The following is a 26,051-nucleotide window of genomic DNA, read 5'->3' as shown; positions in this document are numbered from 1 at the left end:
TTTGGGGAGCAGCAAATTTGTTTTAATTTCATAGGCTCACAGCTAGAAGGAATTTGTCTCAGAATGCATGCTGCCCTTATCTGATTTGGATGAACTCTGGACTTTGGACTTTTTAATTATTGTCAGAACAAGTTAAGACTTTCAGGGTTTGTGGGAATGTAATGAATTTATTTCATATGTGAGAAGCACATGAGTTCAGGGGGCCATGAGAGCAATGCTATGGCTTAGATAGCCACACAAAGTACACATAGAAATTTAGTCGCTGTTGTAAGAGGTAGAATCTTTAAACGGTGATTAGATCACAAGGACCCTAGCCTCATGAGTGGAATGATGTTATTATCACAGGAATGGGTTAGTTATAAAAGGGAGTTCTGCCAGATTCCCTCTCTCCCATGTTCTGCTTGCCCGCCACCATATTACAACGCTACATAAAGGTTCTTGCCATATGCCAGTGCCATGTTCTTAAAACTTCTCAGCCTCTGGAACCACAGGCAAGTAAATCCTTATCATTAATAAATTACCCAGTCTGTGGTATTCTGTTAGAGCAACAGAAAACAGACTAAGACAAGGCTCATGTTACTAGATTAGGCTCATATCATGGTAATTTCCTTACCTTAAGGTCAACTGTGATATGTAGTATAATTATGTAAGCAATATCATATTCACAATTCCAGGAATCAGAATAAGACACCTTGTGTGGGGGGTATGATTCTATTTGCTCTACCAGAGTAGGCAAAAACTGGCTATAAAATAATGTAGGGATACCTAAGAGTAAGGAGGTGGCTTAAATGAACTGATTGTGTTTGGAACAGATAATATAGACCCCCAACCATGGGTTAAGAGGCTTTCAGACAATCCTGAAGATTAAAATTCTAGTTTCATAAGAAGTCCTAGCAGGTAAAATGTCTTTGATTATAAAATATTATGAAATACCTGAAATCTGTTCATACAGCAAAGGTATTTTTTCTTAAACAGCAAAAAGTACAGAAATAGGATAGTTCAAGTGTCCCTTGAAACCCAGGCTTTGCTACTAATTCACCAGGCTTTTGTCTTCCCCGTATTTCACATAATTCATGTCAAAGATAAAAGCGAAAGCTGGACAATTACAGACGATTGGTCAAGCCAGAATTTCTTTGGCAATATAGATACTAAAGAGGAAGTAAGCGTTATAGAATTGTGTCTCGGTATTTGGTAGACTAGTAGCTACCACCCAAGATAACGTCTGGATGTTATCTCTGAGTCAGAAGATGTTAGTGTATTAACCACCACACCACCCTGGACACTTCCCAGGACCCCTCAGTTGAATAGCCTTTATATTGAGGCAATTCCACATAATCACTTGAGTCCCCTTTGTCTCACCAGGAATGCTTAAATATTTGAAAGGGCTCTAAGGAAAAGCCTTTCCTTTCCTTTTTAAATTTTTTATTATTTATGCATTTATTTTAGCTAAGTTTCCTACCTCACTCATGTACTTGGACTAACTTCCACTTAGATAATTTGGCTTTTCCAACCCTAAAAAGCTGTAACTTATCAGACTCAATCAATTAGGATTATAAATAGCAGACTCAGGGTCCTCACCCCCAAAATATCTTGTTCTTTGCTTGTAGACAGACCTGTTTCAACCTGAATTTGTTGTCCTCTTGCAGGATCTTTCTGAAGACTAAACCATGTACATAACATCCTGAAGCTTTGCAACTAGTCAATACCATACTGTTCACTACACCAACGTAAGGTTTCTTCCTGGTTTCCCAACAGGGAAGCAAGTTTTAACAACTTGCCCTTTGAAACAGTAAGATCCTCTTTCCTATCCCAAATCTCCACTTAATCAATCCAACAATGCAGGGTCCTCATTTCTAAAAGGCAAATTTTAAAATTCAAATGCAGCTGGCTTAAATTTCTTCTGCTAAGAATAAGAGAATACTCCAATTCAAATGGAATTAAACCACAAGGAAATGTGTTATATTATTACAGGCAGGACCACTCCAGACACAGGAGGTCAAAGCTCTAGCTCTACCTCTCCACAGTTCTCTCAGCAAGGCCCTCCTTTTGTGAGACTCCACTCATAAAAGACAGCTTCAAACATTCCTGGCATAATAGACACAATAATAGCCAGAGGAAGGAGAAAGTATCTCTCCTCATATGTCTTTTTTAGAAGTAAATACTTACCACAAGCTCCCAAACAGACTTCATACCCCATTCCTCATTGATCAGGTCATGATTTTATACGGAGTGACTGGCTTATATCCATGGCTAAATGTATGGGGGGAAAGAGGAGATAACCCTTACCAACTACATGAGTCAACTGATAGTTCTAGAAAAGGTCACTGAGTTGCCGGCTTGAACTCTGAAGTCACTAAGGATGATGGCAAGAATTGCATGTAATGAAACAGGATGAGGGGAAGACAAGTGCCAAAATCCTTGAGAAATTTGGAGATGTAATGGAAAAATAACCAGCAGTGAGGAACAAGAATGGGAAAATAATGTTCTAACCAGGCAAAACAAGCTTCCCAAGTAGGGCGAAAAAAAGGTTATAGAAAGAAGGCCTGAAAATGGATACATGAAGCCAGAACAGTGATACTCTCTCAAACCATAGTAGTTCAGGGAACAAGGTCTGACCATAAAATATATCAGATGCTTCAATTTTACTAAAAGGCAGTCTGGGAATTTTTTAATGTTATTTTTCTCATTTGAAAAAACTGCAGAAAATGCTTATAGTCTTAGCCTTTTTTGAACTGTGTGATAGGATGCAAACCCATTCAAATATAATACTTGTTAGCACTGATCCTTCTTCCTTTAAACTATTATAAAATTCAGATTTTACAAAACAACATATAACTTTGTTCTCAGCAGGGAAGAAATACACAAATGGAAAAGATAGCAATTTAAGATTCTTAAAATCAAATATTATCAAGAAAAAAGCTCAATACATGGGCAAAGCAATAATTTTGCCAATTCAGCAGGAAAACAAAAAAATATATATAGAAAAACATTACCCATGTTTCAAAGAATGTGACAGAACTTGGAAACATTCAGAAAAGCACACACTGTTATTAAAGTCAAAGTTCAAAATTTTCCCTTTATCATTTTCAAAGTATATATAAAAATCAATGATGTCAAGCAACACTTTAAAAGAAAAAGAGAAACAAATATATCACAACTGACAATTCCATTATTTGATTATTTATACCTACATGGTTTTAGGTCTTATGATATGTGTTCATCTACATATTCCTAAAATAAATCATGACTCTCTGGTATAAATATACATGTCATTGTCCTTTAAAGAAAGAATGCAAACTGATACTTTTGGATTTTTCTGGAATTATATGAGATTGCTTAATCTTTTATACCCTTTCATACTAAAGTAATTTTGCAACATCTTCCCAAGACTTGAGAAATGTATAAAGCATGAATAGAAAAAAGATCAGCAATTTTAAGAGAATAAAAATATTTAGCTTTCTAATACTTTTAAAAGTGACAAATCTTAAAGCAGAAATTAAATTCTAGAAAAAGAGAAAGGGGTGTAGTCACAGAAGCATTTTGCAAAAACAAAGACTGTATCATTTGATCATTCATACCACTTCATTTTATTAAATTTCATATAACAAGGCTACCGTAAATAATTCATTCTTTGAACCACCATAGATGTTATATTTATAACTTAATATTTTTTTTGGCAGTACCGGGAGTCGAACTCAGGGCCTGTGCTTGCTAGGCAGGTACTCTATCACTTGAGTCACTCCATCAGCCCTTTTTGCAATGGTTATTTTTGAGATAGGGTCTTACTTTATGCTCCAGCTGGCCTGGTCAGCAATCCTCCTATTTATTCTTCCCCATCTAGCTGGGATGGGATGACAGGCATGTGCCACCATGCTCAGTCATTAATTGAGATGTGATCTTCCAAACTTTTTGCCCAGACTGTCCTTCAAATGCATCCTCCTGATCTCTGCCTTCTGAGCAGCAACAATTAAGAGGCTTGAGTCACCATGCTGGCCTGTATTCTTTAATGTACTCTTCTAAATAGATCCTGGAGTGACTTCTTCAAAGTAATTATCCAGAAACAAAAAGGAAGTGAGTGGACTTTTTTTTATGCATTGTGATTTGATTTTATTAAGAATTAAATGTTCCTTACAGGTAATATTCCATAAGATGTTTAAAATATACTTTCTTCCAAAATTATTTGCCATGTATTTCTACATCAAAGATTTACTGGACACTTGAATCTGCAATGAAACATTTCCTACCCTTTCTTACTTGATTAACCATTGCTCTAACTGTGACATGCTGCATTAATTTTTAAGGCTTTTAAAGAAGAAATTACAATGCCTGCTGTGATAATTGTGATACTATCCTAACTGTGGCAATCACTTAAAACTACTTCTTTGCTTAACATTAGCAATGCTAAATGATAAAAATAATCATATCAGGAGTATTCTGGGAAATGATTGTTTTAACTATTTTAAATACTGTGAAAACTCAATTCAGAAATCTCTCAGCACTGTAAATAAATTGGGATACTTGCTAATAGCATGGACACTTCTAAATACCTCCGAGTAATATCCCCATATGGTTCTCAATCAGTCTCCTCATCCTCTCTTCTCTCTAGCTACTTCCCTAAGCATCAGACTTGCTGAACCAGTTACCAGACCAGGATGGTAACAGAATAATCAAGGCAGAACAATTTCCTGGGATGAAATCAGTTCAGATTCAAGGTAAAGCTTTAGAACTGCTTTACCTCAAGGCAACCAGCCACTCCGAATGTGTCAGGTGTATTAAAATGAAAAGCACTCCACAGTGAGTGCACAGTGATCACTTCCTTCATCTTCTGTACCTCTGAGAAATTCATATGTAAAAGGTAAAGCGTCTTGACCATGACACCTCATCCAAAATAAGCATGTCACTCTTAGCGGGTGTCAATTGAATTTAAAAATGCAATTATCCTATCTTTTGTTATATTTTGAAAAAAAGTCAACTTATCCAAATGATTATTCTTCTGGAATGCTTATAGTTACTGACAAGTAACAAATGACAAAGCCAAGTGATAAACCAAGACAAAACATGAACAAAAATCAATCATGACTGCAGCTTATTATCTTATAACCATCTGGGTTCAATTCAACCCAAAGATATGGTTGAGAATCAACACAGAAGCATCAAATCCATTTAAAGTAACTGATTATACAAGAGAAAAGATGATGTGAAATGCATACAAAGATCAGTAAAATGCTGTCTTGTTACTATCAATAGGACTTAAAAGCAGTCAGGAAGAGACTTGTGGTCTGATCACACTACTCAATAAGTGAGACTGTCACTGCCACTCACTTAATTAAGTCTATTATAATTGCTGCCAGAAAATAACCCAATAGTAACTTGCATTTTTTAAATGCTTCCTTTTAGCCAATCCTTAAGTTGGAATATACAAAAGTAACTGAGATTTTAAAGTACATGCACTGGGGGAAAACTCATACAATGTAATGGGAACTCTACTGATTTTCTTCTATTTGAATACTAAAATTGAAATATTAAAAAATACCTCGAAAAACTTTTGGGAACTCAAAGCTAAACCAAGGCAGAAGGTAGATCTCTGACTCTGAAAAGCCACAGAATGTCAAACTCTTTAAAAGACTTTGAGGAAAAAAAATAAATAAGTAACTTTTTACTTTGAACTAGCCCAGCTATGAAGACTCTGCTCTAAAGGATATTCTGATAGATTGTATGCACAGCATGGCACTCAAGTGTTTGTTCAAAGGATGGATGAACAAATGATTCACTACAGAAAAAACCATTCCTTAGGAATCTGACTTCTATACCTGATGATTCTTGTCCGTCAGTTCATCAATAGTTTCAGATTGTTTTTCCAATGCTCGCTCTAACTTCTTATGCTTAAGCTTCCACTGCCTAATGGATTCTTGAGCTTTCATTTTCAGGTCTTCTCTCCTCTTCTCTGCCTCCTCTCTCAGGGCCTCTGACTGCTGGAGCTCACTGAGGTACTGCTCAGCCTGCTTGGTTGCATCCTCTGCATGCTGAGTCAGCTCTGAGATCTGGAGACCAGCTTGCTTCCGCTCAGCCTCACATGTCTCAAAGTGAGTCTCGATCTCCTTAAGTTGATCCAACATCCGCAGTTGTTGTTTCTCCCTGTTCCCCAATTCACGTGTTAGAGTCTAGGAATAAAGCATATAAAACATTAAAAATAAATTCTTGTCAAAATTGAATGTATAGCATATTATCAAACAAGACTCTCTAATGTCACTGAAATAGAAATCATCAGGATTAAATTTCATTAGCAATCAATCTGCAAAATGTGTCCTTTTCTGTGAAGTTAACAATCAAATCATTTGGAAATAACTTCTAAAGAAATATTATCTTTTTTAAGACTATTATCCAAAAAGAGAAAAGATGTATATTTCCAATTGTCACTAAAGACTTTGTAGAAAAAACAATGTGTTATTTTTAGTAAAAACCTGGTGCTTTGTTCAACTGAAGAAATGTCAGTGGTTTAAAATGTATCAGATTATTAGAACACTATTAGAAGCAGTCATGTAACATTTCACTTTCTAACAGCATATAAAGTTTTATTACAATAAAATAAAAATCAGTGACAATAACATGAGTATTGATAACAGAAGCATCATATTTGAAAGTTCATTGGAAAGATTTCCAGTGAAGTATTCATAGAAGGGTTATTTCCTGCTAAAATAACATAATGTTGTAAGTTGAAATACTTGTTTCAAGCTGACAAGAATCATTTTTGTCTAGATGTTAAAATAAACTTAATTTAAATTTATTTGGGGTATTTCTCTAATGAAGAAAAGAATCTTAGCCAGACATGGTGGTACACACCTATAATCCCAGCTACTTGGGAGTCAGAGACGAGTTCGTGGCCAGCTCTGGCAAAGTTAGAGAGCCTCTATATCAAAACATAAAAACAAACAAAAGACTCATGGCACATGGTTCAAGTGGTATAGTACTTGCCACATGATATGCCCTGGGATCAATCCCAGTACAGAAAGAAAAAAGAAAAAAACTTAAAATCTAACTCTTTCCTAAAACAAGGATGATCACTATCATATTTGGACACTAAATCATCATGATTAACACCTACTTCAAGACAAGAACAAGTCCTCAGGTAATCTCTTTTATACAAGTAAAAGAATGTTATAATCATGAACTTCAAGCCACTCTTATAAAGCCTTGTAAGGAAGTAACAAATTCAGAAATTTGGTGCTTATACTGCATCACATAAGGTATCCCTTCTGATCCTTACTTTCCAAGTAGGGATAACAAAAGTAACATTAAAACACCATGCGTGCAAACAAGAACAAACTCAAGAGGCTAAGATGATCCTGAGTTGAATAAACAACATATACCATCTGCAGTGTCCTAAGGCACTGACAAATGAACAGGGTACAAACATTTACAACCTTCTTCTGGCTTCAGCATCAGAATTTTTAGGTTTCAATTTCATTAGCCATCATCAGTGGCTCAAATAAAGTCAAACATAATTTTCCTATGATTAAAGTCATGGTTTGACATTATAGCAAAAGTTTTCTTAAAAACAAACAATGCAGCCTCAAAAGCAAGGTTCATTTTCTGAGCAACAGGCTTGCATTTGCTCATCTTGCTAAGTGCAATGCAGCCTGGAAGAGATGACTCACTCCTGTGTCCACCCAAACAAACAGTAAATTAAGAACTGTGCACTTGTTTGTGTGGAAAATTCTAAAGTGAGATCAGAAAATCCTAGTGATTGTGGCCTACCTTTGCCCTTATTCTAAAAGTTTATCAATATTCTACAACTAGTGCTTTTTTTTGGAGGAATGGAGTTTGAACTCTGGACTTTGCACTTGCAAAGCAGTAGTTTTAACAATAGTCAAGAAATCAGCTTTATTAACAAACCATAACCAAGTGATTACACATATGAAAAAAGGATGAAAGTGATATTTTTTGTGACAAATACATGGGAGGGTGATGGATTATAGCTACTTTCTGTTAGATACATGATTTACAGAAAGATTTACTACACATGGCTTCAACAAAAAAGAAGCTAATAATCTAGTTGGGAAGGTATTCACACCAACAGCTAAATTACAACAGCAGATAGTACAAGGGGCCAAAATATGATATAGAGTTTCAATATGAGACATTATTCCATTACATAGATCCTTGGCAGGTTAAGTAGTTCTACAGACCCATCAAAATATACATGATTCCTAATTCACAAGACAGAACTCCTCAACTCCATTCTATAAAGATATAATTGTATAATGCCTTTCTACATATAGAAGTCCTACTCTCATCTTAAATTTAGCATGCCAAAAAAGCAAAGTTTCTGATATCCAACTCCTAATAAAAACACAGTCCTATTAAAATGGTGAGAAAATCTCTCTCTGATGATAGATAGAAACTATCTATCTTGTTTCTATGATGATAGAAACAAGGGGGAGTGGAATTGTGTATTTGAACAGTAAATAAATAACCACTATAGGGAAAGAGGCAACGAGAAAGACACAGACATTTCAAAGATGACAAACAGATATAAGGCTTCAGTTAGTCTGAAATTTATAATGGACTCAAGTGTTACAAAACTCTTTGGATTCCTCTAGCAACTCTATTGAACCTAGAAACCATATTATATATGCTTATATAATTATAGAGCAAAATCAGTAGGCATAGGACTAACAGCCACATGCCCAGATCTAAGTACACAAACTCTTTGGTTCCTCATATTAAAAATCATAGAATTTTATACCAACACATTACACACAATAATTCACTTGGGAAAATATCAAAAACATCATGCCATTGGTTGTATAAGTGCAAATGGGTCTTACTGTAGAGAGCTGTGGTTCGCACTAGTGATAAGAAAAGTTTGGATTTGAACTGGATGGACATCATCTCTAAGCTGCTGAGTCTGCAAACATTCTTTGTTACACTCAAGCTGTTCTATGCTTCAAGTAAAATTCATCATAAGACTTCTTCCTATATTCCTTTGCTAAGGAGCCTATTCAGATATTGTTTGAATATTTTCTTTAATCTATCTTCTTCAAATAACAAACTATAATAAAACTTTCTCTCCAATCATTCAAAGGGTTATACTACAGAATCTTCATAACAATTTCTCACACACACACATGCTTGTGCATATATTCATACACATATAACAAAAAGAAAGTACATGTGTGCACAAACACATCATTAATCCATAAATAAATGTTTTCAGGATATCTATAGTAAATATTAAAGCAAAATATTGTCTTTATATACAATATGAGAAGTTAAATAAAGCTATTTTTCTTATTTATTCCATTTTGACGACTCTTTAAGTTCTATTATTACTATTAACAGAGGCATCTTCTACCCAGAAGATCTTTTTTATATTTACAGGGTGCAAAGTCAACTCAGTCCCTAAAGCAGAATGGGTAAACTGCTTATCACTTAAATAATAATTCCATTATTTATTTCTCACTCTGTAAGCACTGTCAAAGTAAGCGAAAATCCAAAAACACAGAAACCTCCATTTAACCAAGAATTCTTATCTGTACATTATCAAAAGGTTTATAAAAGCTTCCAAGTAAATGTTAAGCTTTACATGTAAGGATTTCATTTTTTTTCTCTTTCTTCAAAAAGGGAAAATGATGATGTTGAGTTAGCTGTGTTGGTGATAGCTAAAAAGGATTCAGAGACCTCAGCACATTATAGTCAAGACTTATGCTAAAATTTATTAATGTAGAAAAATATCAGGAAAATCAGCAAAGAGAAAGGAGCATGACGTGAAGCACATGGAAACTAGGACCAAGTGTCCATGAGTCCTCTCTTCTGTCCCCCCGGACATGCATGGTGAAGGCTACAACCTGTGCAAAGTGCTGTGCATAGAGTCAGTACCCAAGGTTTAGCCAAAGCTGGTCACCTTGGCACCATTTGCTGAGCATGCTCCAAATTCCAGACTCCGTGATGGAAAACAGATATTCAACATAAACCACATTAGTTGTACAGTCTAGGCCCAGGGAACCACCCTTATTATTAGTTAGGGAAAGTCTGTATCACTATGGAGAACTGTTTATCAATTCAAGTTCTTAGTTGCCAAACAAAAGCATGCCTTTTCAGGCCTTTCTGGAGCTAGCTGTCTCAGGCCTATTCCATTAACTCTTTACCACCTAGTAGTAAAGTCCTCACAGAATTGACAGAAAGGGGGCAGGCATGGTGGCTTAGCTACTCAGGAAGCAGAGATCAGGAGGATTTAGGTTTGAGGCAAGCCCAGGAAAAGTGTTAGCCAGACCCCATTTCAACAAATAAGCTGGGCCTCATTTGTTTGGTGGTGTGTGCCTATCATCCCAGCTACCTGAAGGCACAGGTAGAAGAACTGTGGTCCCAAGGACTGCCCTAGGCAAAAATGCAAAACTCTATTTGAAAAATGACCAAAACAAAAGGGAAAAAAAAAAAAAGACTGTGGCACTGCTCAAGTAGAGTACCTGCCTATCATGAAAGGCACTAACTTTGAACTCCAGTACCAACAAAAATTTAAAAAATATAATAATAATAAATAGAAGGGAGAAAAATAATAAGGCCTAAGTAAGTTCTTAATTTAAAAAGCAGCACTGGCCCAAAATATTATTTACAGGTAACTGTAAGAACTTATTTAGGCATTATTATTTTCTCTTCTTTTTCTTTTTTGGTGGTACTGGGGTTTAAACTCCAGGCCTCACACTTGCTAGGCAGGTGCTCTACCACTTGTGACATGTTACAGTCCTTTAGTTTACTGTTCAGGTAGGGTTTCATGCTTTTTTTGGCCAGGGCTGACCTCAGACTGCAATTCCCAGACCTCCACCTCCCACCTAAGTGAGATTACAGACTTGCCTCATTATGCCTAGCTTGTTTGTTGAGATAAGGTCTAACTTTTGTCAGGGCTAGCTTTAAACCACAGCCATAATCATGGTCCTCCCCTCTCTGCCTCCTTCCATGTATCTGGGATTGTAGGTATACACCACCATACCAGGTCCTAACATCTTCAAAACAAGGCATTTAAAACTTTTTCCCTTTAAAATTGCTTCTCCTCTATTGTCATTGGTTCTCTTTCTAACTTCTGCAGGAGTAGTATCCAAATTCCAAGACAACTATACTGCCTATTCAAATGAATAAGGCATTAAAATGAAGATAGAAAGGAGCAAGTTTACAGAATAAAGAAGTCAGGTCTGTCTGCCATATAAAAGTTTCTCCACTCATCTTTTTTCTATTTCTAACATTCGTGGGGAAGAGTTACTAATATTGAAAACACTTCCTACGAAGATTTAAGTAGCACATCAGGTAGATGACAACAATGATTACTGATTGGCTGTTAAAACAGAAATAGAACTTAATGCAATTGCTTTCGTACTCATACTGAGAGTCAACATTTACAAAGACTGGGCACCTCAGTGATCACTAAAAACTACACATCACTTTGGCCTCCCTCTGTGAGATAATAAATTTCTCTTGTTCTAAGCCAAAAAAAAGAAAAAGAAAAAGAAGCAAACAAAAGAACATAGATCAAAAATTAGAACTCTTACCTAAATAAGCCAGGGTAATCTCAATAATTTATACTTCAAACCACCATTTTTACCTATAGTATTTATGCAGCTTATATAAAAACTTAAAAAGAGTAAATGAGAAAACAGACTTTATTTACTCAAAAGTAATGTCTCAACCAGGCATGGTGGCATACACTTGTAATCCCAGCTACTTAAGAAGCTGAGGCAGTGGGATCACAATTTTAAGGGCAACCTGGGCAACACAGCAAGACAAAAAAATGGCAAAAAAAAAAAAATTTACATCTCTAGGAGACAGTGGCATATCACAGAAAGAGCAGGAGTCACAGAGAATTGGCTTCAAATCTCAGCTTTCCTGTGGTATCCTCGAAAGAGTTACCTGCCCTCTGTGAACCACATCAATTTTATTTATAAAATGGACCCAATGATACCTTTCGTCAGGGGAACAGCAATCTATGTGAAATCACTTAAAGCACCCAGAAGACTGACCGGTACACTTTAGAAACTTAATGAAGAGAAGTTTTTATATCTGATCACAGACAATGTGAGGATTAGAGACATAATCCAATGTCTAGGTCAACATTTTAGGGATGAGAAAATTGAGGCACCAAGCAATTAATCCAAGATAAAATAAGTATTTGGCAAAGAAAGGAGTAGCCACATACCTACTTCCTCCGAGTCAATCCAATCTACTTCACTATATTAATTATTTAGAGATAAGATACTCAAGTACTTCCAGAGATAGAGAATCCTGAAATTGAAATTATACATTCTTCAATGCATAGATGTTTCTGAAACGTTTTCGAAACTAATGAAGAAAAATCACAGGATAAAGATTGACTTGGTTTTAAATAAAATCAGACATAGACTACTTATTACCTGCCATGTTCAAGATACTAGGCCAGGCAAACAGGAAAGTACTGAATAAGATACACTGGTGGGGTCAAATACTAAATAGGGAGGAAGGGATATCAATACTATGAGAAACAGGATTTAAGTTACTAGATTCAAGAGAAAATAAGAAGACTTCAGAAAGGAACAAAGATAGTATAAGGGGATAACAGGCAAAGTAACATGTGAAGAAGAGAAAAGATCTGGTTACTGGTACAAAGGAAATGAACATCCATGACCAAAAAATAGCAGGGGCAAGAGTCACAGAGTCACAGAGGGGGCCACCAGTGCCTGCTAGGAAGAGTAATATTTCAAGAAGGCTGAAGAGAGCCTAGGAGGAAAGTTCAGATACTGAGTTGAGGGGATACTGAAATGTTTTCCAGCAAGGGAATAACATGATCAGATATGTTCTTGAGGACGACTAATCACCAAAGGATAATATGCTAACACTAGGATAATAAAATACTATGGCAATGTTAAAAATACTTGAAGATCATCACTTTAAAGCAGAAATGGACTTTTAGTACCAATTCTTTTTTCACCTGAACTGAATTTCAGCAATCCAATTCAATGGAGCTGGCTTATTGTAGACAAGAACAAACTGTGGCATTTAAGAGACATGAACAGGCAAAAAGAAAAAAATGTTTGTCAGTTTTTCTAAGGAAAATACACTACGCTTCCATTCAGTACAATAAACATTTACTGCACTCAGAGATATACAAGCTGCTGGGATATGAAGATGAATAAGATGGCATGGTTCTACATTCTGCTACTCCCAAGAACACACAGCCTAGTAGGAAGACAGATTTTTAATAAGTGTGTTATATATGATCAATCCGTTGGTGCCTATTTCAAATCTTGCCTTTCTTCCCAATTTATGCTGCCTAGTATATACTGATATTCCATTCCTCAGTGCCTGACTATATGGAGTTTTCTAACAATGATGATTTCTTCAAAAGAAGAACCCTTAGTGGTAACAAAGGGAACTAAGAAGATAACTCAAATTACTCATGAAAATACTTGAAAGAGAGAAAAGAGTGGGGAAAGAGACAGAAAAAGAAAAATGAATGCCAGTCACAGAACTCAAGCAATCCCAACATCATGAAGGTAACCATGAGCCTAATTATACATGCCTCTGTTTTCCTTAGTGTGTTCCATGATCAATGGTTCTTACCATTGGTGTTGACAGGGGAAAGGGCTTGAGAGGAGAATGGGGAAGAGGGAAAAAAAATCAACAAGTGAATCTGACCAAGATATGTCTCCCAAACATCTGCAAATAAAGGTTGCTTTAATGATTCAAATTACTATGCTTCCCTAACATTTGAAAAAATGCTCTGAACATTAGAGGCAAGCCACATGGACATACAATAATTTGTATGACTTCTGTTCACTACTGAAAAGTTGGTGAAGAGGAAAGGCCACTTGTTACATTTATTCAATTTTCCCAAACAGTTTTATAATATCTGAAAAAATTGAAAAATCCCCCACTAAATTCTAAGAGAAAAAAATTAACTACTAAATTGTGTTTTTAATGGTTATAAATACTTAGTCTCACAGTTGTGGATATAGTGAATTTATGACACAATAGTTAATGGCTTTATGCTTATATACTCACACACACATTTTAATGTACTAGAATAAAAATAAATTCTCTAAAATTATGTAGTGTTTATTATACTAATTTTATATATTATACACATTTTATAGAACATAAAAATAATTTTTAAATTTTAATTATTATAGATTGAAGTTTTTACCTTTTCATTAAGTTCACATATGTGTTTGGTTACAACAAACATATTTATTTGTAAATATGACACTAGAATTAACCAAAATTCAGACAGTTATCCTTAAGTGCCAACTACAGACACAGGCTAGGCTCAAAAGTTATGAAAAATACAAGGCAAGGTCCTATGACCTAACTAAAAGAAAACCTAGTCATTGAAATGCTGTGCATGACCCAACATCAGTCAGCTCCCATTGTCATCTCCTTCTAGTACACTTTCCTAATTTCTAGAATCTGAAAAACTCAGTAGTCATCACCTCCTTGAGCTATGTTTTGGAATGTAAATTAGGATCTATCAAATAGATGCAATATAAAGAGTTTATGAATGCAGAAGGGAGCCAAGGACCATATTTTTGCTAATGTGTGCTTTTTGCTACTGGCCGACAAAGTCAAGAGACATCGTTTTGTTCTGCAGTGAATCTTTCCCTTTGGGCCTCTGAGGCTTTTGCAGCAGAAGCTTCCCAGTCCTTCTTGGAAGCCTAGTCAGGGCTAGGTCTACAAATTATATTATAAATACCTGCTGCATGAAATACCTTCAGCAATTCATCCCACACTAAATCCTAACTGATATTATAACATTTAACCTTATTGAATAAACAAAAGAATTAAGATATAATAGAATTCCACCTGAAATTCTCAGATTCTCAATTAAGCCACACTTTATTCACCTCTATTGGGAAATTAGCTTGACATATTCTTGCATGTCTTGATGAACTCATTCATTTCAGTATAATGTAGGCGTTTTATGAACTGATACTGAGAGGACAACTAATCAATTTTCCAGGAAAACTAAGGCAAGTCTCTTTGAATAAAAGAACTCAAATCAATCAAAGCAAGTCTGGTAACCTTGAAATACATCTCCATGAAGCTAAATTAGGCCATTACTCACTGAAATCATAATATATATGATTTCAATATATATATCAATATATATATAGATATATATATCTCAATATATATATATTATATATATATATTATATATATATAATATATACAACTTTTTTAAAAGTATAGATTGCTTAAAAGTAGCATATATTCTTAAAATCTATGAGTCCATTTTTTAACTCAAACAAAACTCATGTTAACGTTAAAAATATACAGATTCAAACCTGTATTTGGGACAAACATATAACATCAAGGACAATATAGTACCAAGTCACAAGTATTTTCCCTTAAAAATGTAACTTTTTATTTTCTATCATTGTTTTTCAACACATATACTGTTATCATTTTCTTTTTGCCAAGTGAAGCAGAGATACAATGGGCATTAATCCGAAATATTAGGTCCCTAAATCTTAGTGGTTGAAAATAATTATTTCTCCACAAATCCTATGAGAACATATCTGTTTCATACAACTACTTGTACTTTTCAATGAAACATGATACTAAGCTTAAGCAAAGTACAGAAAATAATGTTCAATTAATTAAATACACCCATCTCTTTGTGAAGAAATAAAATATTAACTTGTGTTTCATTCATTACATGGACGATTTTAAATATGCATTTCTTCAGAGTGTTTAGCTTAAAAGTCAAGGGGACATATAAGTAAAATCCAGGCCCAGCAACACAAAAGGGAAATAGGATCCTGACACACATAACTCAAAGTACATTTGTGTTTTCTTAATTTTTCTCATGCTGTAATTAGACTGATAATTTAACTCTGTACTTTGGGAAATTTGAATATCTATAGAAAGATACAATTCTAGTTTAAGTAGACTGGCATTTGGGAAAACTTTTGACTGAGGTGGAACAAACTGGTTATGTATTTGCTATGAAATGTAATAGGATAAAACAAGTATCAATGAAAGGTATATATACTGATGAGATAATAATGATAAATTACATAGTCCAACTAAAGAAACATTTTATTATTCCTTATTTAATGACATATATTGAGAAGAAACTAAATGTAAGCCAACATGTAATATCATTGCAATACATCATTATAGAATATTATGGATTTTTTGAAATAGATTAGATACAGTATCTTACATAATACAATAACCCCGTGTGCTTGGGAAAAAAAAATCAAGTTTTCTATTTTCAGTATGGGGAGGCTTTAAAAGAGCACTTCTTGGGCCAGGCGCCAGTGGCTCACAAATATAATCCTAGCTACTCAGGAGGCAGAGATCAAGAGGATCATGATTTAAAGCCAGCCCAGGCAAATAGTTCCCAAGATCCTATTTCGAAAATAGCCAACATAAAAATGGGCTCGTGGAATAGCTCAAGTTGGTACAGCCCCTGTCTAGCAGGTATGAGACCCTGAGTTCAAACATCAGTACCATAAAAAAAAAAATAGATCTCATTTCAAACAAAATTAGTAGCCCCTATTTTGACTCCAATATACAAAAAAGGAAAGGAGATGTTTTGTTAATCAGCCCCTCAATAATGTCTATCAACACTGCATATACAACCACCCAATATTCAAAGAAAGTAAGCTGTGTGCTTTCTACACTAGTGAGAATTCAAGACATGACTCCTAACCAGCTTCACATTATCTAATCACACTGCCACCTGGTAAATTCTACCTATATTTAAATGGATTAAAATTAAATCTTCAAGCATATTGAAGTGCTATGGCTAATCTATATTAAATACCACAGATTAAAATATTTCCTTTATTGTTGAAAGTGCTACTGGACAATACTAATTTACCATTTGAAATCTAAATAGAGATAATACAATGTCTTAATATTCCTCATAATTTTCATCCCCCTTGTATCTACAAGCAGAGCTCCATTCATGTTACTAATGTTAATCATGAATATTCTCCTTGTGACTTTTGAAACATTTTACTTGAGGGTGCATAAATATTACTTAAAAGTACAAAAAAATCTGCTTTCAATAAAAAAAAGGACAATATGTTTCAAGTGGAGCAATGTGACTGAACATGATTCATTGCTTTTTAAAAACAAGTCTACCTGTGCCAAAAAAAAAAAACAAGGTTCATTTTATTTTAACTTTTGGTTTTAATTGTTGTCTTAACTGAAGTATATACCTCAGTTCTTAATGACCATAATTTATCTGTCGACTATGTTGGATTTCTTAAATACCAATTGAAAATAAAGACAATATTATTTATCCCTTTCCTAAATACTTTTTTTCTTTCATCTGAAAGAAATGTATATGCTGCCTCATTTAAAATCAAAATTGCACTGCTAAGTATGATGTGGAAATAGGTTTTTAGTAGATACTCTCTAATACAAGAAGTTTCCTTCTCATCTTTTTTACTAAGTTTCCCTAATGGGTGTTGAATTATAATACTGTTTTATTGCTACCTGTTGAAATAATTATTTTTCTACTATATTAATTAATTTAGAAATATTAAACCAACCAGGTACTTCTGAAATAATCCAAATATAGACAAAGAAAGATAGACAGACAGACGGATAGATAGGTAGGTAGGTAGACACCAATCCTTTGTCAGATTTATGGACTATGGATTTTTTTCTCCCATTGTGGTTTAGATTTGTTTTGTTTTTCCGTTTTCCAAATGGTACTTTGCATACAGCTGAAACTTCTACCTTTATTAAAGTACAATTTATAACCTTTTTCATTCACGATTTATGTTTTTTTGATAGCTAGATAACTGTGCTTATCCGAATGCTGTAAAGAATTTGTTTTCTTTTTGATGTGATTAATTATTAAAACTTGATTGATTTTCTCCCTTGTATAAGCTGAACAGTTACATATTTATTATTATTATTCATTGCTCCTTTACTGGTTCCCTAACAATTACTATATGTATACTTGACTTATTAACAACTAAAGATAACATTACAACTTCCTTCACCTTAAAACATATTAACTCCCCAGATTATGAAGCATTAGTGATCTAATTTTAATTCTATGAATAATTTAAATACAGGAAGACATTATTACTGTTTCTATGTCAATATTCATTTTTTTACTTTCCCCAAATTTTACCCAAAATACTGCACTTCATCCCCTGCTACACCTTTCTTCTTTCTTTCTCTTTGACAGAAATTCCTTTATTACTTTTTTGTGTGTAGTTCTGTTTAAAAACTAAAAGTTTTTATTGTCTAGAAATGCTTTTTTATGGGGTTTGAACTTAGAACTCAGAGCCTTGCAATTGCTAGGCAGGCACTCTACCACTTGAGCCATGCCCCTTGCACCTTTCTGCTTTACTTATTTACTTATTTATTCCCAGGCAGGCCTGTACCGCAATCCTCCTATTTAGCCTTTCCCACATAGCTGAGATAACCAGGAACTTTCCCTGTATTTCCTAATTTGTCTTTCTGTAATTAAGAATTAATATTTTCTTCTAACTTGTATGCTACTTCTCGCAAGATATGAGGCTTCCAAAATGGTGGTTTAAGTAGCTTAGCAGACAGTCTTCCCAAAAAACAACCATTTAACTAGTAAAAAGTATTGCTAAAACATAAAAACCATTTAATGTGTCAGGAAGTTGACATAAGGGCAGAGAACAAATTAAAAAAGTGTAATAAATCTTGGTGAAAATAATGACAGTCTGTGACATGTGAACCACAACCTAGTCCCATTCTTTCTGCTCCCACCTTAGTAGAGACACTTATCTATGCCCAAAAAAACCATGGCTTCCTCCCATCTCAGTTCATAGTCTAGAGCTACAAATTCACCCTCAAAGAGGCATGCTCTATCCCAGGTACGTGCAGTCAATGAACTGGGGCTCCTTTTTTCCCTGCAGCTCCCACTTGCGGGGCAGAAGATGTTATGTCCCATGCCCTTATCCACTCATACAGTGAAGGTTCTACAACAGAAGGGGCAAGGTAAGATGACTAGTGGCTACCATCCCCACCCAGTGCCCCACTTGCAGAACAGGAACTTCACTTTCAAGATAAACAGGATGCAGTCCCAACCAATTGCCCCAGTGCAAAGATTTTATTGAGATTGAGGCCATTCAGAGAGCTCAACAGCTCTACCTTAGGAGACTGATTTTATTGGAACAGAAGAAAGTTATATCTACAGATAGTATTAAAAAAAACAATGGAGATCTTGAGGGTGAGCAGTTAGGAAGCCGGTAATTCCATAATACTAGTAAAAAAAAAAGTGAAATAGAAGATTAGCTAGAAGCTTTATATACAAAATAAAGAAATAAAAAAGAGCCTTCCTAAAGACTACCACAACCTGTAAAGAGGAACAACAAAGAGTCAGACTAAAGAGTAGTTTATACTCCAGGGCATTGTTTAAACACACACACACATACACACACATACACACATACACACACACACACAGAAGGCAATTAGGTAAAAACTGGTGAAAGCTAAAAGGTAGGCAAGATCAAAATTCAGACCAGCCAGATGCTTAATGGGGAGAGCAAGGAAGTAAAGAGTCAAAGACATGTGAACTGAAGCCTTGGTCATCACAGGTGACCACAGAGACTGTGCATATGATAGAAAGTGCATAATGGAGAAGTGACATCCAAGAAAGTAGGCTAAACAGTACTACTGTCTCCAATTCACTAAAGTAATAAAAACTCCAAAAAAAAAAATTTGGGTAGTGAGTCAGTAGCTAGTCAGTACAAATATTATGTGTCCACTTCCAACTAAATTATAAGATATTCAAAAATATGAAAGTACAGCTTATATAAATGAAAAATAGAAAATAACTAGCATAGCTATTTAGGGGGCCCAGATGTTGAACTTAGCAAAGATTTCAAATCAGCTAATGTAAATATGTTCAAAGACTAAAGGAAACCATTTTTAAAAAAAAAAATGAAAGTATGATGATAACATCTCACAATAAAGATAACATTAATAAGCTATATATTTTTTTTAAAAAATGGAAATTCTGGAAGGAGAAAGTATATGATCTGCAATGGAAAATTCATGTGAAAGCCTCAATAATGAATCTGAGATGCCAGGAGGAAAAAAAACATACACACACACACTTGAAGAAACATTGATAGAGACTGTGCAATCTGAAGAAAACAAAGAAAAAAGAATAAATAAAAATGAATACCGTAGCTTACCAAGGAATGGGTGACATCAATATATGAGTAATGGGAATACAAGAAGAAAAGAAATTAGCAGAAAAGTATTAGAAAAAGTAACAGCTAAAAAGCTCCCAAATTTGAAGAAAACCATTAGCCTACTATCCAAGAAGTTCAAAGATCTTCACGCAGGATAACTACAAAAGGCTCCAAACCCAAACATGCCATAGTCAAAATCATGAAAGACAAAAACAAGGAAATCTTGAAACTCATTATATATGAGGAAATCCAATAAGATTATTCCTAACTTCTTATGAACAATAATGGAGGGCAGAAGGCATTGATACGACATATTCTAAGAGCTGAAAGAAAATCAACAAGTGTTATATCCAACAAACTATTTGAAAATAAAGGCATTCCCAGATAAATAAAACTGAGAGAATGGGTTACTAATAACTCACCCTTACAAGAAAAAGGAAAAGAAATTTTTCAGGATGAAAGCAATTATTACCTAAGAGTAATGCAAATCTACATGAAAAACAGATTGCCAATATAGCCCTGTGACTCCACTACCATGTCCACAGAGGACTAGACCAATGGATTAATGAATAAACGCAAGCCAACCATCTAGAGGTAGGTCAAGTTTTCAGTATTTGCAATAAACATTCTAATGATAACAGAATCAGAGTGGTAATGGTAAGAAATTTGTTTTCTCCATTCCCTTACATTTCTTAACTCTCTTACATTAACACCAATTTGAGTGTGGCTTAGTTTCTTATATCTAAAAGAAAAAAATAAATAACACCTGACAGATATGACATAATAATGGAATAATTAGACATGCAAAATTACAAAACTGCTGTTCAAATTCTTAATCAGAACATATTCTTTTTGAAGGTACTTATATTTTGGCTTTTGATGAATACTTGCTTCTATCAACAAGGTCATTCTGTCCTTGGAGGACAGGGACCATTTTGGTGCAGTAGGACTAAATGAGAGGAATACTTCCTAAGCTTTGGAACCCTGCTTCCTGAATCCTCATTCCTTATTTCAAGTCTCATTATGATTCTGCCTCTCTTAGGCAGTTAAGGTTACTAAAACAAAGTACCATAAACTAAACAGTTTATAATGAACAGAAAGTCATTTCTCACAGTTCTATAAACTGGAAGCCAAAGATCAGGACTAACATGGCCAAGTTCTAGTGAGGACCCTTTTCTGGGTTGCAGAGTGCAGAGAAGCCTCATAAAATTCTTTGGAGTAATATAAAGACCTATGTGTACACTTTAATTAAACCCTTCCTACCTACCCAGCTCTTAGTTTCACTTACTATGTGTTTTGGTTATAGTATTTCTGGCCATTCTTTATTGTTCTTTGCTAGAATTAAATATCATAATTTATACCACAATTTCATATTAATTTCATAATATATTAATAGAAATTAACTATTTTAAAGTTAATTTCTGATAACTACAAAATCTGAAGAGCCTATGTACCTATTTCTATTTCTGGTTCTTCTTGTGCTTTTTGATAGTGTGGTTTTGTTCCCTCATGTGCCTACTGAGTTTTGACTGAATGTTAGGCACTATATAACAAATTACAGAAATAATACAAGGCTCTGGCTTATGATATCTTCCTCCTTAGAAGATATAGTTCTGATGGACATTTATAATAGCCAAGCAGATTCTAAGCTATGCTACAATGCCACAGTCTTGGTGAGCACATTTTCAATTCACCCAGGCTTCTAGGATTTAGTCCACTATGTAACCCAACTAAAAGTTTGGGATATTTATGCAAGTTCTTCCTCTTCAGTGAACCAGTAAGACCATCATAAGCTCTCCACAGTTTGTGAATCAGAACGTATTTCAGGAAAAAAGTACTACAAAATGTCAAAACAACCACTCTGAACTTGCCATCTCAACAAAATACTGAATCCTCCTGTTCTTGGTGCCTAGACAGGTTTTTTTGTTGTTGTTGTTTCTTAATACATGTCTTACTCAGCTTTCTGCAGAAATCTAGCCCACAATTAAGGCAGAAACTATCCTGTTTTCTAACCGTTCTCTGACAAGCCTAATTCTAACATCCTGTCATTAGAGGTTCCCACAAAACAGACATTGTATATATGATAAAAATCCATTCTTCATTCAAGTGGAATACTGCAAATTAAATGTATTTAATAGATCTGGGAAAAAGCTTGCTACCATTGGCCTTTGTTTGTGTTAGCCACTTGTACTTATTAACATTTAAAGAATGTTTTTCATGCATATGAATAATTTATCTTTATTTTTTACAGAAATATTCCATTATTTGAAAATTTTGAAAAGTATAATGGACCTACTGACTTTTGTCATTATTTAAGGCTGAGTACAAACTCATTTCTTTTTATGCACCAGTAGAAAGCTGCCTGAAAACAAACATCTAAAAAACAATTTAATTTGCTACTTAAAATGATAAGCTATCAAACTAAAATCACTCTAAAGATAAGGTAAGTATAAAGATTATAGGAATAATGTATAAACAGTTGTCATCACTTCACATTTTGTGAGGAACCTAAGTTGCTTCTAATTGCGCTCTGCACTCTCTTCTCACACTTTTCCTCTCCCTAGCTCTCAGTCTCGTCTCTCTATGTATGTCTCTATCTCTGTCTCTGTCTCTCTCTCTCACACACATACACACAAAACATACACATAATTCTTATCTTTATATATGTATGAATTCTTTTTTAAAAAAAACATGAGAAATTACCATTATTTCAGGAAATAAACTTGAAAATAGACATTTTTATTCCTAAATTGTTTTACTGGCCACATTCAAATAGATAAAGTTTAACAAATATTAGTGACACTCAAAAGAAAAAATTAAGATACTCAGTTGACTTCAACTTTCTGGCCTTATAGAAATATTCATACCATTCACAGAACTATACAAAAAGAAAAGCTACCTTTTTCCCAACTCCTAAAACTCTTAATTTTTCATATTAGATGAAGGATTTGGAAATTAAACCAAGTCTTCCAGAAAGTATAAAGGTCAATTTAGTTTTAAGGATTTTACTTGCAGAGCATCTCTGACAATAGTCATTTTTTTTGAGAATCTCAAGAGTACAGAGCGTTTATGGACTTAGCAAATTGCCCCAATGTTAGATTAAATTTGGTTCACAGCAGAAGCAGACTTCTCTACAAGGTTGATAAGTTTAGCTCCTCTCTACAAAGCATTACTGTCAATATTTTTTCTTTATAATCTATCCTAGATATTCAAAATTATTTAGAACTCAGGTAATATCTTATTTTACAACATTCACTTGGATAAGGAATAAGTTATTGAGATTTTAAATTTGAGGTAGAACACGAAAATACAGCCAGAGTAATTAAGGTCTCTAAGACCTCAGGTCTCCAATACTCTAGCTACTACAAGTAGTACTGAAGGGAGTACTATTGTATGACAAAATGATCAGATTTATAATAGAAATGCAAGAATCCAAAGAATTAATGCTAAAAGTATGCAAAAAGAAATAACCTTCCCTCTGTCTCTACTAAAAAGTCTCTATCATTTTTTTCACTATTCTCTATTTTTTAAAAGTAAATTCTGGCATTACAGTACTATAAATTTCTGCTTATGAATAATCATGTCACTTGTCACTCAATTATCACTTTCAACATTTAATCTAAATTATGTTCAACATGTTGGGTTTTTTTTTCCCCTTTCTTTCTTTGAAGTTCTTAGTTGAATTTAAAAGTCAAATTTTTTTCAAGAAGAGTTAAGTTGATGGAAGATAGAGAAAGAGATTAAATGAGGGAAATCACTGATCAAGGATGCTTGGAATTCTTATGAATACAAATAGCCTATCAAGGTTAATGAGGTTCAACTTGCATTTAGAAGAAAGGAAAAAAATGCACTTAGTATTTTCTACCCATATACAGATTTAAGGTCTTAAATTCAATTTGAAAGGTAAATTATACAAATTCAAACATAACTTCCTTCCATTTGTATTTTCTAAGAGCTACTTTTACTATTTTCCTCCAGCGTAAAACTGCTTAAAACATATATTCTTGATCAACAAAAACTAATGCAATTAGTAAAACAGAGCAAAGATCCTCTTGAAGTTGACAGCTCTTCCAGAAATGAATGTGATTTTAAGAAATGACTGAAAAGAAACGTTAGCTTTTAAAAACTCTTATGAAATTTTTCTATAAAATACTGTTTCAGTCAACAAATGTTAATTGAACATATAATATGGGTTTTTAGCCATTGTGTGATGACACAAGCAGGGCATCATCAGCATAAGCCTAACTTTAACCCATACCCATTTATAAGCTGAAAAGGGAAAGAGCCCTTTAATTTGTAACTGGCTCCCAGAATGCCACAAGATTGAATTGTAACATCAATTGAATTGTAACTGGTAAACACAGCAGAGTTAGGACTCTGTTAAAGGGAGGTGAAAGAATAAGAAGCCTTAATATAGCCAGCAACAAACAGCCCTTTAGATATCATTATTCCCTGCTGAACTCACTAAGCAAACTTTTGTTTTGAAATTCCAATCCCTAGGTACAGAAAATTGGAGACTGAGAAACTGTACAAGAGAATAATTCATTGTTGTTGTTGCTGTTGTTGTTTAAATCTATGTGGAGCTCCCTCAGGGTAAATCAAAGAACTGGCCCTCTTTTATAAACTGCTCCCTAATGAGTTGCACTGTTAATATGAGCCAGCTGCCCAGGTCACGTTAACTCTAGAAGACACAAAGCTCAAGTTTCCAGGTATGAGGAGAAGCCCTTGAAACATGACGTCTTCACCAAACTAGAAATATCAGAGTCAACTCTGTCTAGGTAACAGCACCGCTGGTTTAACTTTGTAGCACCTTTTCTAAGAAACTTTCTTTAGCACCCACTTTGAAATTTTGAAGAAAATACAGATTACTTTAAGATAAAGTAAGAATGATGCCAGATGAACATCAGTGATGCAGACAAAAATCTTATTCAGAAAGAGGGATTATCACTTATATCTGATATAATCCAAGTAGTTCACAGAGGGAAAGTTTAGGATCACCACAAAAAGATAACATATTACAGAAGCACTGAACAATTGGAACAAAGGCAAAAAAGAAAAAAAAAAAAGGATGAAAATGAGAAGGGAAGTTTAAGACAAAGTGAACTATTTGACAAGACTATGTACAAGGCCCTGTAGGAGAACTGTCAGAAAGTCAAAGTTAAAAAGAAATGACATTAATGATTAAGCAAATCATAAAAACTGTTACTTTGCAAACATTCTTGGACCTGAAATAATCACATTTTCTGCATCATTTTTATATCCATTTGGTTTCTAAAAACCAACTAAAGGAGACTAATCTCTATTTTCTAATAGAATGCATAAGATTATAATAGCCCAATATCCAATACTGCCTAATATTTTCTAAAAATAAAGCAGAAACTAAACAATATTCAATTACATTTCAAAGACATTCTCATCTATTAGAGGTTATAATTGTGTGATCTATAACTAGATATCACTTTGAAAAAAGCTTGGGAATAGAAGATATCCAAAAGGCCTCCAAAAGATATAAAAAATAATGCAAAATCAAAAGTGTTGCTAAAATTGAAAACTGATGTAAATCTTATTAATTTGTCATTAAAAGTAAGAAAATTCAAAAAAATAAAACCAATAATTTCTTCCATGGATGAACACTGTCATTTGTGATATAGTTTTCAACAGCTACTGTGGAGAAAAAAAAAATCCTCATTCTTCAAAAGGAATGTGTCCTTAGGAGAAAGGCATAGTAAAGAAATTTCTAAACCAGAATTTGAATTAAACTACAAGAGACATGGAATCAGCTAGATTTTCATTTATTGCTATATCGCCAGCACCAAGACCAGTGACTGGCATGTGGTAAAGAGTTAATAATACTGTGTATGTGAGTAAAAACCTCTCT

The 26,051-nt window shown here is 34.2% G+C and overlaps 1 protein-coding gene across 13 annotated transcripts in view; it reads right to left on the bottom strand.

Annotated features, from left to right (window-relative positions):
- Window positions 1–26,051, bottom strand: part of Cep128 (centrosomal protein 128) — a 379,822-nt gene that overhangs the window by 255,731 nt on the left and 98,040 nt on the right. For all 13 annotated transcript variants that reach the window (XM_074067415.1, XM_074067413.1, XM_074067408.1 and 10 more), the window contains one exon: window positions 5,811–6,161. In XM_074067415.1, coding sequence (XP_073923516.1) covers window positions 5,811–6,161 — 351 coding nt within the window. The remainder of the gene's footprint in view (window positions 1–5,810; window positions 6,162–26,051) is intronic.

The sequence above is a fragment of the Castor canadensis genome, chromosome 3 (genome assembly GCF_047511655.1).
Source record: "Castor canadensis chromosome 3, mCasCan1.hap1v2, whole genome shotgun sequence".
NCBI lineage: Eukaryota > Metazoa > Chordata > Mammalia > Rodentia > Castoridae > Castor > Castor canadensis.
The sequence above is the reverse complement of the archived record's forward strand: the minus strand, read 5'-3'. Positions and strand labels throughout refer to the sequence as shown.